This window comes from Cucumis sativus, chromosome 5 (genome assembly GCF_000004075.3).
Source record: "Cucumis sativus cultivar 9930 chromosome 5, Cucumber_9930_V3, whole genome shotgun sequence".
Classification (NCBI taxonomy): Eukaryota; Viridiplantae; Streptophyta; class Magnoliopsida; order Cucurbitales; family Cucurbitaceae; genus Cucumis; species Cucumis sativus.
Genome location: NC_026659.2, coordinates 60,588 through 73,934, shown reverse-complemented (window position 1 = coordinate 73,934; position 13,347 = coordinate 60,588). Strand labels below are relative to the sequence as shown.

Below are 13,347 nucleotides of genomic sequence, written 5' to 3'. Positions count from 1 at the left end.
ACTACAGTAGTTAAAACGGGACCTCAAAACCTATGTAAGAACAGTAAAGAACAACTTACGAAAAGTAAGGGAAATCATTGAGTTTCATATTTTTATCCAGTAGAAAAAAAAATTATACAAACAAAAATTTTAGTTAGGAAAAACCCATTTTAGCAATAAGGTAAGTAATTAAAAGTTTAAGACCAAAACTCCATAGATAGCATTACTCGTGAAGTTTTAGTCCAAGACAAGACTTTTTATGGAAGCCATTTTGTTACGACATAAGTGACCTTTTTTCCCCCATGACACAAAGAAGGCATTTTGTTATGACATAAATTATCATAAAACCATTTTTAGATGACAGTATGTTAAAATATAACTACAATCTCTAAGTTGATAAGAGAGACGATAGAAAGTAACTGAGAATCAAGAACAAGCTCCTGTAACCAGTCATAGTTGACACTATGTATATCAAGCAGCACTTGCCATAGACTCGATTAATATTTTGTAACCTTCAGGTACGCCTGTCTGGGTCTGAACGCACTCAGCCAGTGCAGGAACGTCAGAGCTCACGTCTAACACCCTGGCTAGTAACAGTAGCAAATGAAAATCGGAAATTCGCTTCACAAACGGAAGCCCTTTTGAACGGTCTAGGTGATTCTTCAATGCCTTCATGGTCACTGGAACATTTCGGTTTTCAATAGGAAATGTTGTCGAAAGTGGACCCTGCAGTACAAAGTTGTCATCAACATCAGTTAGAAGCGGCCAAATTTAAAATTTTCTACCTTTTTTATATTTGAAGTATCAAGTTAGAAAAATGAAGAATACTTGACTTGTCTGCAGTTCTTTTTTCCTATTTTCATATTATTCATCAAGCACAATTGTATGTTTAAATTTGGGCCAATTCTCGCATCAAATTACCCTCCACATCTACTAGAAATGTTACAATTGTTGGCCGATTCACATCCAACTTCATAATCACATTTAAACGCTCAAACACATAGCAGGATATTTGGCACACACACCGAAAGAAAAATGAAAGATCAAACCAATACACTAGCAGCTACATGCGAGGGGTGCTACCAGAATAGAATTAGGGTATAACAGTTTTTTATTTTTTATTTCTTAAGAAAAAGAAAATTAATGAGCAGGGTGAACCGGTGGAGTAATTAAAAAACAACTGTTTTTTTTTCGTTCTTAAGACCAAATTTCAATGAAAAAATCGAAAGAATATAAGGGCATAAAACAATGAGAAAAAAAAAAGCCAGCCCACAAAAAGGGAATACCCTAGAGAAAAGGACTCCAATCTAATAAAATATGTCCTAGACCTAGCATATAATGAAAAAAGGGACCGTCAACAACATCCAAAGAGAAGCATTAAAATTCATAAGAGTCTCCAATTACAAAAAAAAAGGAAATTGTGTTCAGCTACTCCAATTGGAAGCCGTGAACTATACAAAGTCAAAAATAATTAAAGAAATTGTACGTGTCTACGAATTCTAACATTTCTTTCCTTCTACATTAGCCACAAAACAGCCTTTGTGTTCTAAACACAGAAGATAAATTTACTTAATGATCCTTCCAAGAGGAAGAAGGGCTTCTAGTTCTACAAAGAAGGGGCTGGTGAGCCTCCAATAAAAACAAATAGGAAAATTGCATCAAATGACAAATTTTTTTTAGAAAAAACAGCTCATAGTACCTCATTTTTGCATATTGCAAATATGATAAATATAACAAGTAATTTAGAAAATGTAGTGATATGGACCATATTATCATAATTTGTTTTTGCTATTTTTGCAAACGCTCCAAACAAATAAGCCTCCTAAATAAAAGAACAAAAGTTGGAACGAAAAATAAACTATAGAAACAGAGTACATTAAGTAAAGGAACCAAAACATATTACATTACTTTGTTAACCACAACAGTAAAACTCCACCAGCCCTTGATCTAACACTAGAGGGTAACACCATATCAGACCAAATAAGTTACCAAAGTAGTTGCAGACTTTTTTGCCAAAGCTGCAGTGAAGTAAAAAGTGAGGAAGTGATCCCTCACTCCTGCAGTTGGCACAAGTAATAGGATTACAAGAAAAATGTTAAGGTGAAGTTATCTTCGCACCTTACCGTAAGTATTAATGCCGGGAGTAACCGTCCAAAGGAAGAATCTAACCTTTTTAAGTACTTTTCTTACAAGAACTTTCATACAGAAAAAATGAACAAAAACGGGCACCTCCCTAAATCTAAGAATCAATCACTTCTTCCATGGACAAATAGACATCCTTGATTAATCTATTTTTAACGTGCCTTTTGGTGTAAACACCAACAGCCCCATACAGATCTTAGCCTAAATTATATTGTTGCAAATTGGAACCAACTTTTGTAAGGTGCCTGATTAACAAGCCTGTCTTCCTAAAACATGGTCATTATCACCTAGTTTAAAACTAATGTTTTTCCAAAAGAAATCTGAGTTTTTAGCTATCACCTTCGAAGGACTAAACAAATAAAAACCTCTCAAATTTGTCTTGTTTTTCATGTCTTTTGAAGAATCAACGCCATATTTCCTCTTAACCGCCCTTCCCCAAAGAGCTGCTAATTTTCTTTCTAGAAGTGCTACCATTTGAGAAAAACAGAGTTTTTCCATTTCCTTCAAGGTTGCGCTCCCAATCCACCAAGAGAACGAGAGGTCAAGAGAGTATATTGATAATTGTGAGAAAGATAGTAGAGTGTGTTATAAATAGAGGGGATTAGAAAAGATGAGAGCATGGACAAATTAAGTCAGCTAAGCTTTAAGTGAGTGTGATTAAATGAAGGAGGTCCAAGTACCTTGAATTACTTGGTTATCTTACAATTTTGTCACCTTTTATATTTTTTTTTAGCATATTTGGATTCAATCAATTGATGTAGTGTAATTCATTTCTGGTCATGGAGTCAGATATAGAGTTAGAGGTTAATTTACGTTAAGTGATATTGAAGATTTATCGAAAGAAATGGATCAACTGAAGAATCAATTGGAGTAAATGTATTTGATATTTCAATGTGTCAATAGTGAAAAATTTTGGAGAAATAAAAGTGAAGAATAGACAATTAAAAAGAGAGAGGGAGAGAGATTAGGTTGGCAAAGACAAAGAGGTAGAGCTCCATAACAAAATCAAGTGTGTCATATGGCAAGAAAGACAATACCAGGAAGGTTGATAATCAGGATGGTGCAACGACAGCAAGAAAAGAAGGAAGATCACAAAGTGGCCCAAGGTTGAGTTTGTTCACAGTGTGGGTAGAAAAGAAATTGGAAAGTATAAAGGCCAGCAAAAAATATCAGCACAGAAAATTTGGTTTGTGAGTGAGGGGAGAATGACTTGTAATCCGCCTGCATTCAAGGACAGCAGGTAAATGAGCTAAAGGTCTGGCATATCAAAGGTTGGATCCTCAAAGTGGGATCATCGGTCATTAAGAGGAAACTTTTTAGTAGCCGCAAATATGGAAGGAAAGAAAAGAAAAGCTAATGGAAGCTGTTACCAGCAACACTGGTATATGTCTATGGATATGAAGCCTCAGGGAAGGTAAGTTTGAGAACAGAGAACTGAACTGACAAGAAACTGGAATAAATTATTTCGTACGTCATAGAAGGGGGGAACAGATGGAACATTGAATGCCAAGAAGCACAGAACACCATGCCAGAAACAGGAAAAAGAAAATCTTGAGAAAACAAAACTTCGTCTTCTTAGAGCTTCAAGTCCTTTTGGAACTTCAGTCCACAAAATATCTTTGGGCTTAATAGGAAACCAATTATGATTTTCATAACAAGCGTATAACAAAAAAGGCCTACTAAGAGTCGAAGAAATAAGCCCTATAATCATCATTATTGAGATGGAATGAATGGGAGAAGAGATATAACAGCCTCTTTGATGTATTTAGCAAGACCCTCATCCATGAGGTTAACATAGCTTTCCCCTCTACTGAAGGGATGGCCAAAGTTTCCATATTTTCACCATCATGTGACGTTTTATTTTCCCTATAGAGATTAAGGAGCTCGACATGAAATGATTGGTTAGCCAATGCATTATTTAACGATATGGACATTGAGAGACAAGACTGATACAATAACTTGTAAACAACACCTTAGCCCCATCGGTAATAAGAACATCATTTGGGAACGATTAATGCAACAAAATTTACTTAGTAGACAAGGATGCTATATGAACTTTTTGAACATACACAGTCAAGCAGCTCATAAGAGGATAAAAAAGGTGAAGAAACATAAAGCATAAAAGTACAGTTAATTCTTGTATGAAAAAGAAGCCAGAAAAACATAATAGATCCCAAGAGATAAAATGTTATACTAGAAGGAATTACGAAGCTTTTTCCCATTGTAAATACCATCATTATGGAGCTCAGGAATTCAGTTTCAAGAGGGGGCTAGAATTGAAAAGAAAAAGGAGAGGTAGGCAGCAACTAGTGAATTTTAAAAAGGCAATTCTCATTCTTCCCCAATCTAGATGTGGACGAAAGAGTAGAATGGAGTCTAGGCCTTGGTAACTTGAGCTGGAAACAACATTGAAGATCCAACTTGGCCCATGGTTCCCAAGAACGAAGAACTTAGAGAGAAAATAGAAGCAACAGTTATATCTTACTTGATCCGAGTTATCTGTTAAACCTGTTATGGTAGAATAAATAGCAAATGTGCAATGAACGAATTACCAAATTGATATTTCCAAAAATTATTACCTAATATTCTGGCCCTAAGAAGATGGAAAATACACCACCCCCTAAACCTCCAACTCCTACGCTCCGGCCAATAGCTAACACATTCAGTTCACAAAGCAAGTTGACAATTCACTTTCAATCATGATATCCCGGTAAGTCAAATGTGTAAAAGAAGCAACATACAAAGAATATTTACAAAAATCTGAGAATTCAGTGGAAACAATTTCAATGAATGCAATTATGAGTCGTTATTTGAAGAGAAAACACACACAGTTCGACACAGCAGAGGAATGAGGGAATACGATTATTAAAAATAAAGGGTCCACGAACCTGATGGTCGAGAATCTTGACGACGACCAGGAAAAAATCATTGTCAACATCTCTAGTGTCTTTGACACCAACAACAACGTCCTTCTTCATCTTGGAGAGCTTGGGATCAAAATCCTCTCCAATATCCGTCTCAAACCAACATTCCTTAAACAATCTAATACACATGTCACTCATTTGAAAAGCCTCAAAATGAACATCAGCACCCCCATCCTCGTTCACCTCCAACTTCACAACTGCTGTCACCCACTCCTTCAACTCGCTCTCAGAGTGAAACTGAGCCGCCTGGAGTACTTCCCTGTTGGATAAGGTGTAGTCCTTTTTGTCCTGACTTATCGTCTGCGTGAATATAAACCCAACTTTCCTCATTCCCAACCCAACTGCGATTGCTTCCACCAATCTTTCCTCATCGTGATCTCGGAAAAACAGTAAATTATCCTCAGTCCCTTGCTGTGGCGGCTCATATATGAAATCTACCTCGACCTTGCCTTCTGGTGATACGGTTCCGTACATCATCCCCCCACGTTTGACGGCGAAGGCTAGCGTTTCATTAACATAATGCTGGAAAGCATTGGCGCAATCCCGGTCGAAAGAAACCAATTCACAGTGCGGGTTTTCTTGACGAGTGATCCGCATCTGCTTAGCAATTAGATCATCCATAGTCATTTTACGGCCAAAAGATCCGGCGGGATGGACAGTAGGCCCAGCAACAGTGCGCTCGCCCTCGTAGGCGAGAAAGACAATAGACCCATGGGACAAATTAAGCGAGGAGAGGTAGGTATTAGGATTAGACATGTCAGTGAATTTGGAAAGATCATCCTGAGTCTTAGCCAATAGAATATTTTGGTTAGTGGAGAGGGTTTGGTTGTGGATTGGGATTTTGAGCTGGGATTGAATTATGGCTTTGAGTTGAGCGATTGTGATGTGTGGGTTTTCTACAGCGACTCGCTCCAGACCATCTCTACTGCGAATTCTGAGCATCATATTGGTGTCGGCAGGAGTTGTAACGTGAATTTGAATAAGGAAGAGGAGATTGATCGTTATTTAGAGAGAGATTTGATGAACAAACAGCTATACTTCCAGTCGACGTTGGGATTCAGAAAATGCTGACGGAAATTTAGAGAGAAGTTTGAAGGGTATGTATGACGATCTTCTGGGAATTTCTTGTTAAGGGAGTAGAGGCAAGGGATTGTATTTATATCAAATCGGAAGTATACCGCGGTCGCTTGGGAATCAGGAAATAGACAATCTCCGTTAACACGGCGGAATTCGATGACCAAATAACCCCCTCGACCCTTCCACTTTGCTAGACGATTTCTAGTTTTTTTTCTAATCATATTTGGGAAATTTACCTTTTTAGTTGGGAATAAAGTGTGTTTTCACAGTTTTAATCTTCACGTTTATAAGAATATGCTTATTTAGTCTTTGATGTTCAAAATCCTTTTTTTTTTTTTTTTCTATTTCTGTTTTCTTAAAAGATAATCCAAATAATTAACTATTTTTAAAAATTTCAAAACTTTATGTAATCTGTATAAAAATTTATACATTGAGAGATTTTTATAAGCATGATAATAAATTTAAGAAAATATTTTAAAATTTTATAACTCACACTTTCTACCAATTTATTTAATATAAATGTATGGTATCCATTGCTTTCCTTTGAGAGAATGATAAATATAAATAAAAGTCTTCAAAAAAAAAAGAATGATGATTTTAGAAAAAGATATTTAAAAAAGAATGATGATTTTAGAAAAAGATATTTAGGTGCAATGTAATTAATTTTGTAAAAGTGATTTTTAAACCATCAAATTTATGTTTGGTATCAAACTTTTATGATTTTTATATGTTTAAAATTGTTTTATTCCGTGTATTTGATTTCGAGAGTTAATTGAGAGCTACTCAAATAGTAATTGTAATTTTTATTTGAGAAATAATTGTTGGGATGATCTAGTTATTTCTTATTTTATTGTTAAATATTAAAATATGTGAAGGACTTAGACATTAAGCATCCGACACTATACAAGGATCTCCATTTGGTTATTTCATATCACAATAAAACTTATCGTCCTTACTTTTATGTGTTCATGCTATCTTTATTTTTTGAGAAATAGTCCAAAGGACGTTGGTGTTTCAATTGATTTTAGTATAGATTTGATCCCGTTGACTGTTTTATTATGGAAACCCCGTGACATTTACAAAATTTTATTGTATTACGGGCATAGCTGCAAAATATCTTGAAGAGAGCGTGATCCCTGATTAACCTTCTCCTAACAAGTTTCAACTTTGCAACTTTGGATGCATAATTGATATCATGGTCATACTTGTCCATGATCGCATGTTGCTTCCACTTCACTTTATTATGATTTCATCCTATGTATTTTATTTTGTTTGTTAGTTTGGTTTATATGTAGTTTTCATGTTGTATGACCGCTCGCCTCTTTGCATGTGTAAATGTGACAGTTTGCTTTTTTTTTTTTTTTTTGTCTAGAATGTACTATATTCAGATAAGACTTATCGTCATACCTTCACACTCACGAGTTAAAAGCTATTAAGATGTTGTCCTTTGTTGCTTGTATCTTATAGCTAATTTTCTTTTCCCAAACATTTGAACTCAAACATGCTTTCAAATGTTTGCGAAATTCCTCAAAAAGCTATTTTCTAAAACATTTTTTCAAGATGGGGTCGGAAGTTGCAAAAGTCTCAAACTTTGTCACTGACTATCTGAATTTGATTTGGATAACTTGTTCTCAAGTGAGAACAAGTGCCACACAATCATGTTGGATTGCGACACCTAGTGCGTCCAAGTTCGAAGCATCCAATTTTAGGTAACGAGGTCCAGACGTCCAAATCCTAAGCAGTGAGTTATTGGCTGCGTTCTTTAGGCGACCAATTTTCACTTTTGCTTGTCCAACCTTTGCTACAAGGCATTGAGTTCAACACATCTTGCGTTTAATAGAATATTGAAGTGAAACATCATTTAAACTTTCGTTTCAGTTACGAAATACATAGAGAAAAAAGTGATATTTTTGTAAAAACGAAGGTCGAGTGAATGAGTGTTCTTTGGGTTAATATAGAGGTAGAGGTTGTTGGATTTAAGGCCATTTTGGTCATTTACGATTGGGCTCATCACTCTTAAACCAGAAGTTCGCTGAATTGCGAATCTGCGATTGTCCAACCGAACTCTCTCCCTCTAATGCCTGTTTTTCTTCTGATGTATTGTGGTATGGACGCGGGTATCGAACTCAAAGCAGGGGCCTTGTTTTTATTTCAACATCGACGCCTTCAAAGTGGACATGATCGTTGATATGCCATGCCACCAGCCCCACCTCCACCTCCAGTTCCACCCCCACAACCGCAGCCCATCTCCAATCTTACTCACCTCAACAAATCTAAGGCAGCTCTTCCCGACTTTTTCCTCGCGGCTCTATCGCTTTTCGCTTTCCTCTCTTCTTCTTCTTCTTCCTCCAAATCCTTCAAATTTCCTGCTTTCTCTATTCAATTAAACCCTCGCCGTTTTTTCAAGATACCTTCCATTTCCATGGAATTCCCCAACTCCAACTCCAAATCCTTGACCTTCACCTCTCCTCAATCCCTCTCCGAATGGCTTCAACCTCGCCTACCTTCCCATTCTTTTGCTTCTTGGGGCGTGATCCCTGGCACCAAGAACCTCCATAACCTCTGGCTCGAGATCTCCCAAGGAGAAACTTCCCTTGCCGATTCCAACCCTCCCATCCGCACCCTTCATGTCCTTTCTCTTCGAATTATTGATAATCATCACCGACTTCTTCTTGAATCCCACCAGCAGCTCTCTGATGGTACCCTACGGAATCGAAATCGACCCCTGTCCGAGAAAATGAAGCCCAATGAGACTCCTGAATCTGCCGTCTACCGGGCTGTCCAAGAAGAGCTCGGTTCCATTCTTGGCGATTCCGATTATTCTCAACTTGTTAGGATTGTTCCAGATTCCTATAGATTGAAGATTGAGGAGCGCGACTCAGTTTCCTACCCTGGTTTGTCGGCTAGTTACGTTTTGCATTCCATGGATGTTTGGGTGGAAGGTTTACCCGATGGAGACTTCTGCACTGTGGAAGAGGAGGAATACGTAAACTCTGAGGACACAAACATTGCGGACCACGCTGTGTCCGTCAAGAAGCATTTTTGGAAATGGGTCAGTCCCGAATCTGTGGATTTTTGAGTTCACTGAACTACAGCTTTACTACTTCCTGTCTTACATGGAAAGATGATTATATATATATACACACATACATATATTCTGTTTATCTAATTCGATAAGCTGCAATTTGTTCTTCGTCCGTTTGTTAATAATGGATCTAACTTGGTGAAAAGCTAGTTTCACATGAATCCCAATGAAGCTTATGTTTTGTAAACAAACACAGTCAGCACCAGAAGGTAAGGGGGAATAAATAGCCTGTTTCATCCATAGTTTGGCATTGGAGTAGATACTCTTCTCATATCAGTTAAGTATTAAAGGCAATAAACTTTGGATCACAAGTGTATCAGTACGTATAGTAGTCTATACTCAGGCACCCATGGATATTACGGAAGCACTGGAAACATTAGGAAACTTGGATTATTCACTTGATGTACATTCATCAACATTCCAGGCCTTCTCTTTATGCTATAGTAGCCCTATATAAAACGATGTTTCCTGGCAGACTACCTTACTTGAACAGAAAGGTGGTACAAATGTGTCCTTGAGTTCTAAGAGATCCGGTAGATGTTGTGGTATGTTCCCAGCTGATATTTACTGAGGTTGTTTTGGAACTTGAAGGACTCCAATGGGAAATTTTGTACCTTTGCTTGCTTCTCTATATTACGTTTGTGGAAGTCAATGTAAGGCCTACCAAGGACATAGAGCCATGAGCCAAAGTGGCTTCTTGGTTCAAAGAGAGGAAGCTTGACGAGAGGAAACAAAGTGAGACTTCGACAAATAATCTCAGACTAATTAATAAGTTATCGGTAGGACAACATTCTAGGAATGATGGACGACTTCCCTTGCAAATTTGCAATCTTCTCTAATTATAATATATGAGTTTGAGAATAGCATTTAAGTTTGATATTTCAAGAAATATTTAGAGATCTTCACATTGTTCATATATGTGTAATTAAGGTTTGTAAATGTTTTGTAACTCAAATTTATGTTCTTTATGTTATATATATATATATAAATTGAAATAATACAAATTCTAAAAGTTAGTATAGTGATACAACTGTCTTTTAGTCTTCTGTTTACATTTCTTTTCTACATTATTTTACTAACCTATAAAGTTCTATGTTAATAAAATTTCTGGATCCACCATTGAACACTTCAATTCTTGTCAACGACCTTGTAGCCATTGAGATAAGCTGACCAAAATGATCACAAACAATTGCATCAACATTCAACTCCCAATAATCCCAACTTCCAATAATCCCACCTTTGATGGAGACCAACGATGGCACTTGATGTTGGGAGGGGAAAGGGTCGACGCTGAGGAAGCCTTGACGCTGCCTAAAAGCTGTATCCTCATCCGCCCATAAGATCCTGACAATGGACTTCGATCAAGCTCATTAAGGCTCTAAGATCAGGCATCCCCTTCCCATAGAAAAAGTCATTTTGCAGCTTCCACAAATGCACCAAAGGAATATTAAAGCACAATTTAAGCGTTCGTGCATACACGTAGACCTTAGGTAACCCCAATAGCTCGAGGGAGACCAAAAGTTATTGACACCACCAAACATTCCCATATAAGCAGGGAGTAAAAGATTCCAGATTTTCTTTGTAAACTTGCATTCCCGCCATGAAATTATTTCATTATAATTTGTGAATATTAGTATTTTTATGTGTAATGAAAAAATAGTACATAACAATCAATTAATTAAATTGGTGCTTGCTCAAACTTAATGTAGATAGAGTGATGAGAGGATAGTTATTTCAATCCAAACAACTATATGTATATATATATCTGTATTGGTACTACTGGGGTATATGTATTTGTATGACTGAATTATATAGTTATGTAGTGATTAATGCACAGAGGATGGAGAAGAGAGAAGAGATGTAAAATATATTTATGTACGGAATGCAAAGAAGGGAGGGGAGGGAGTTGGAAATGGAATTGGAATTTAGGAAACTCTTAAAGGGTTGTAGAGCAGCGAGCTGGTTGGTTTAGGGTGAGTGGAGGCGTGGGGAGCGTAGGCCCAAACGGCATCACCGCAACACAATTCACATTAAACCGATAGCCTCCAGAAACCCAACTCCCCACCTTCCATCGGAGCCTTCCCATGGCTTTGAGATTGAGCACGAACCGCCCCGCCGACTGATCCCGTCCTACTTCATATCCAAAGGAAGGAGCCACCGGTACGCGGCTGCCCGCCAAGAAAGCGGTGAGCAAATTACCTTCTTGATAGCCCTGGTAGAAAGGAGGTAAAGAGGTAGGGAGAGTTATCTGTTGCCCCTTATAAACGGCGTACACTTGAAGGTTGTCGTAGTATATTCCCAACCTGTGATTGGGGTTTTTTGAGGAGAGAGTGAGTTGGATGGATGAGTTGAGGAGGTGAAGGTCGTCTATGAGGTTCAGCTGATACACATCTGCCTGTTTCACCCTGAATTCTGGCTTCGAGGGACGCAGGATGAGCCAGAGAAGCAGTATCAGCAAGGAAATGGTGGATAAAAATGCCGATACTCCAAGGAACAGCTTCTTGTAGCGCTTTTGAACCTTCACTTCTTGCTTATTGGCACAGTGTTTGGGGGATTTCACGTGTGCTAGAGACATTTAATTTTAATTTGATCGCAAATGGGAAATGGGAAATGGGAAATGGGAAATGGGAAATGGCATGTACATGTATCTGTGGGATGAGAAGATGAGGAGTAAAATAATAAAAGGAGGGTGTGGTAGCGGCATGGGGGGCCACACATATCACAATTACACACACAAAGAAAGAAAAAGTAGCAATAATTAACAAAGGGACTGGGCTTCATTATGTACTGGTAGTGGTAGTGGGGGTTGGGGTGGCGGGCACGCACACGCATACACTTCTAAAACTTCTCCAACCCAACTTTTTAACTCCAATAATTACACGACCAAATGCCCGACTTTCTTGCCCCACTGGACACCCCAAATTTCTAAAAACTAATTCAACATGTTTCCAATTCCCTTCTTTATTGGGGATGATTACTTTGATGTTAGAAGAAACCAAGAAAAAGTAATTAACAATATCTCAGGGCCCACTCCCCTCAATCATCTACAAAAATAATTGAAACTATCAACTTAATTCATTACATTACTGCATTAGCTTCACCTTTCCTTTTACAAAAGATGACAGTCTATAGCTTTCAAATTCATTTTTAATTTTGTCTTTTAACTTTAATTTAGACTTCCCCAAATGTAGCCACCTCCTTTTAAACTCTCACCACCATTGAGAACAAAGAGTCAGATACAAACAAGAGAAAAGCCAAAAAAAAAAGTGTTTGATGCTTAATAGTAGCTTTCCATACAATTGTACAAGGAGAAACAAACGGCAAGCACCCATAATTTGTTTTGTAGGCTCTTACAGTCTTACTTATACTCTTCTTTTAATGCAATCTAGGGCAGAGATATGTTCATGGATAGAAGCAATCTTATTATCCTTACAAGATAAATGAATACTTACTCATCTTATTAATATTAATATTATTTTATTTAATAAAAGTTTGCCATCGAGTTAAACATTGACAAATTGGTGAATTATTAAAGTGCAACCTTTTGACAACTTTAATTTGCAGGCAAAATTGGAGAAGTCCCATTCCCATCTCTCACCAACTTTAATTTGAAATCAGGATGTCGCTGAATTAGCGGAGTATCTTGCCGAGGAAAAGCGAGTTTAGAGGCTGAGTTCCACACTGGTCAAATCATGAGGATTAAAAGCATTCTTTATCCAATTTGTTCACTCTTCAAATAGTTAAAGGAGAAAAGAGGACAATGGAAGGCCCCAACTGGGCAAGGCCAAGGCGATCCAACTCCAACTCCAACTCCAGGTATTGGTCCGAATTTTGGTTGATTTAAGGAAATGACGTCTCAGAATGTATGCATCGGAGCTGAGTCACCTTGTTGATCCAAATCCCACGCCGATGAACCAACCCGAAAAGCAGCTAATGGCTTGTGCTTGATTGAAACGAAATGTGTGGGTCAGTGGAGAATATTTCAGGGTTGATTTTCAAATTCATGTGGACCATGGACAGTGTAATGACTTTCAAATTTTTGGGTTAACTTTATTTGTTGTGATAGTGTAGCTTTTTTGCCTTTTCTCCCTCAATAAAAAACAAACCAACCAAGTAAAGCATCCCTTTATTGATTTCTTA

The 13,347-nt window shown here is 37.5% G+C and overlaps 3 protein-coding genes across 5 annotated transcripts; 1 reads left to right on the top strand and 2 right to left on the bottom strand.

Annotated features, from left to right (window-relative positions):
- Positions 1 to 175: 175 nt before the first annotated feature.
- On the bottom strand, positions 176 to 6,322 carry LOC101208166 (NPL4-like protein 1). Its single transcript, XM_004145904.3, has 2 exons — positions 5,010 to 6,322; positions 176 to 705 (listed from the first exon to the last, which is right to left on the bottom strand). The coding sequence occupies exons 1-2, from the start codon at positions 5,988 to 5,990 to the stop codon at positions 451 to 453; spliced, it is 1,236 nt and encodes a 411-aa protein (XP_004145952.1). The 5' UTR covers positions 5,991 to 6,322; the 3' UTR covers positions 176 to 450.
- Positions 6,323 to 8,091: 1,769 nt separating this feature from the next.
- LOC101208896 lies at positions 8,092 to 13,347 on the top strand. Of its 3 annotated transcripts, none has more exons than XM_031885695.1 (2): positions 8,092 to 9,174; positions 12,826 to 13,347. In XM_031885695.1, exons 1-2 carry the CDS (start codon positions 8,317 to 8,319, stop codon positions 12,871 to 12,873), a joined length of 906 nt encoding a protein of 301 aa, XP_031741555.1. In that variant the 5' UTR covers positions 8,092 to 8,316; the 3' UTR covers positions 12,874 to 13,347. The 3 variants fall into 3 exon arrangements, with proteins under 3 accessions (XP_031741555.1, XP_011654586.1, XP_011654587.1); XM_011656284.2 differs by having other exon boundaries at positions 12,772 to 13,347; XM_011656285.2 differs by lacking the exon at positions 12,826 to 13,347 and adding an exon at positions 10,361 to 11,111 and having other exon boundaries at positions 8,094 to 9,174.
- On the bottom strand, positions 11,051 to 11,848 carry LOC101209545 (NDR1/HIN1-like protein 26). The gene has a single exon (XM_004145909.3). The coding sequence runs from the start codon at positions 11,780 to 11,782 to the stop codon at positions 11,144 to 11,146; it is 639 nt and encodes a 212-aa protein (XP_004145957.1). The 5' UTR covers positions 11,783 to 11,848; the 3' UTR covers positions 11,051 to 11,143.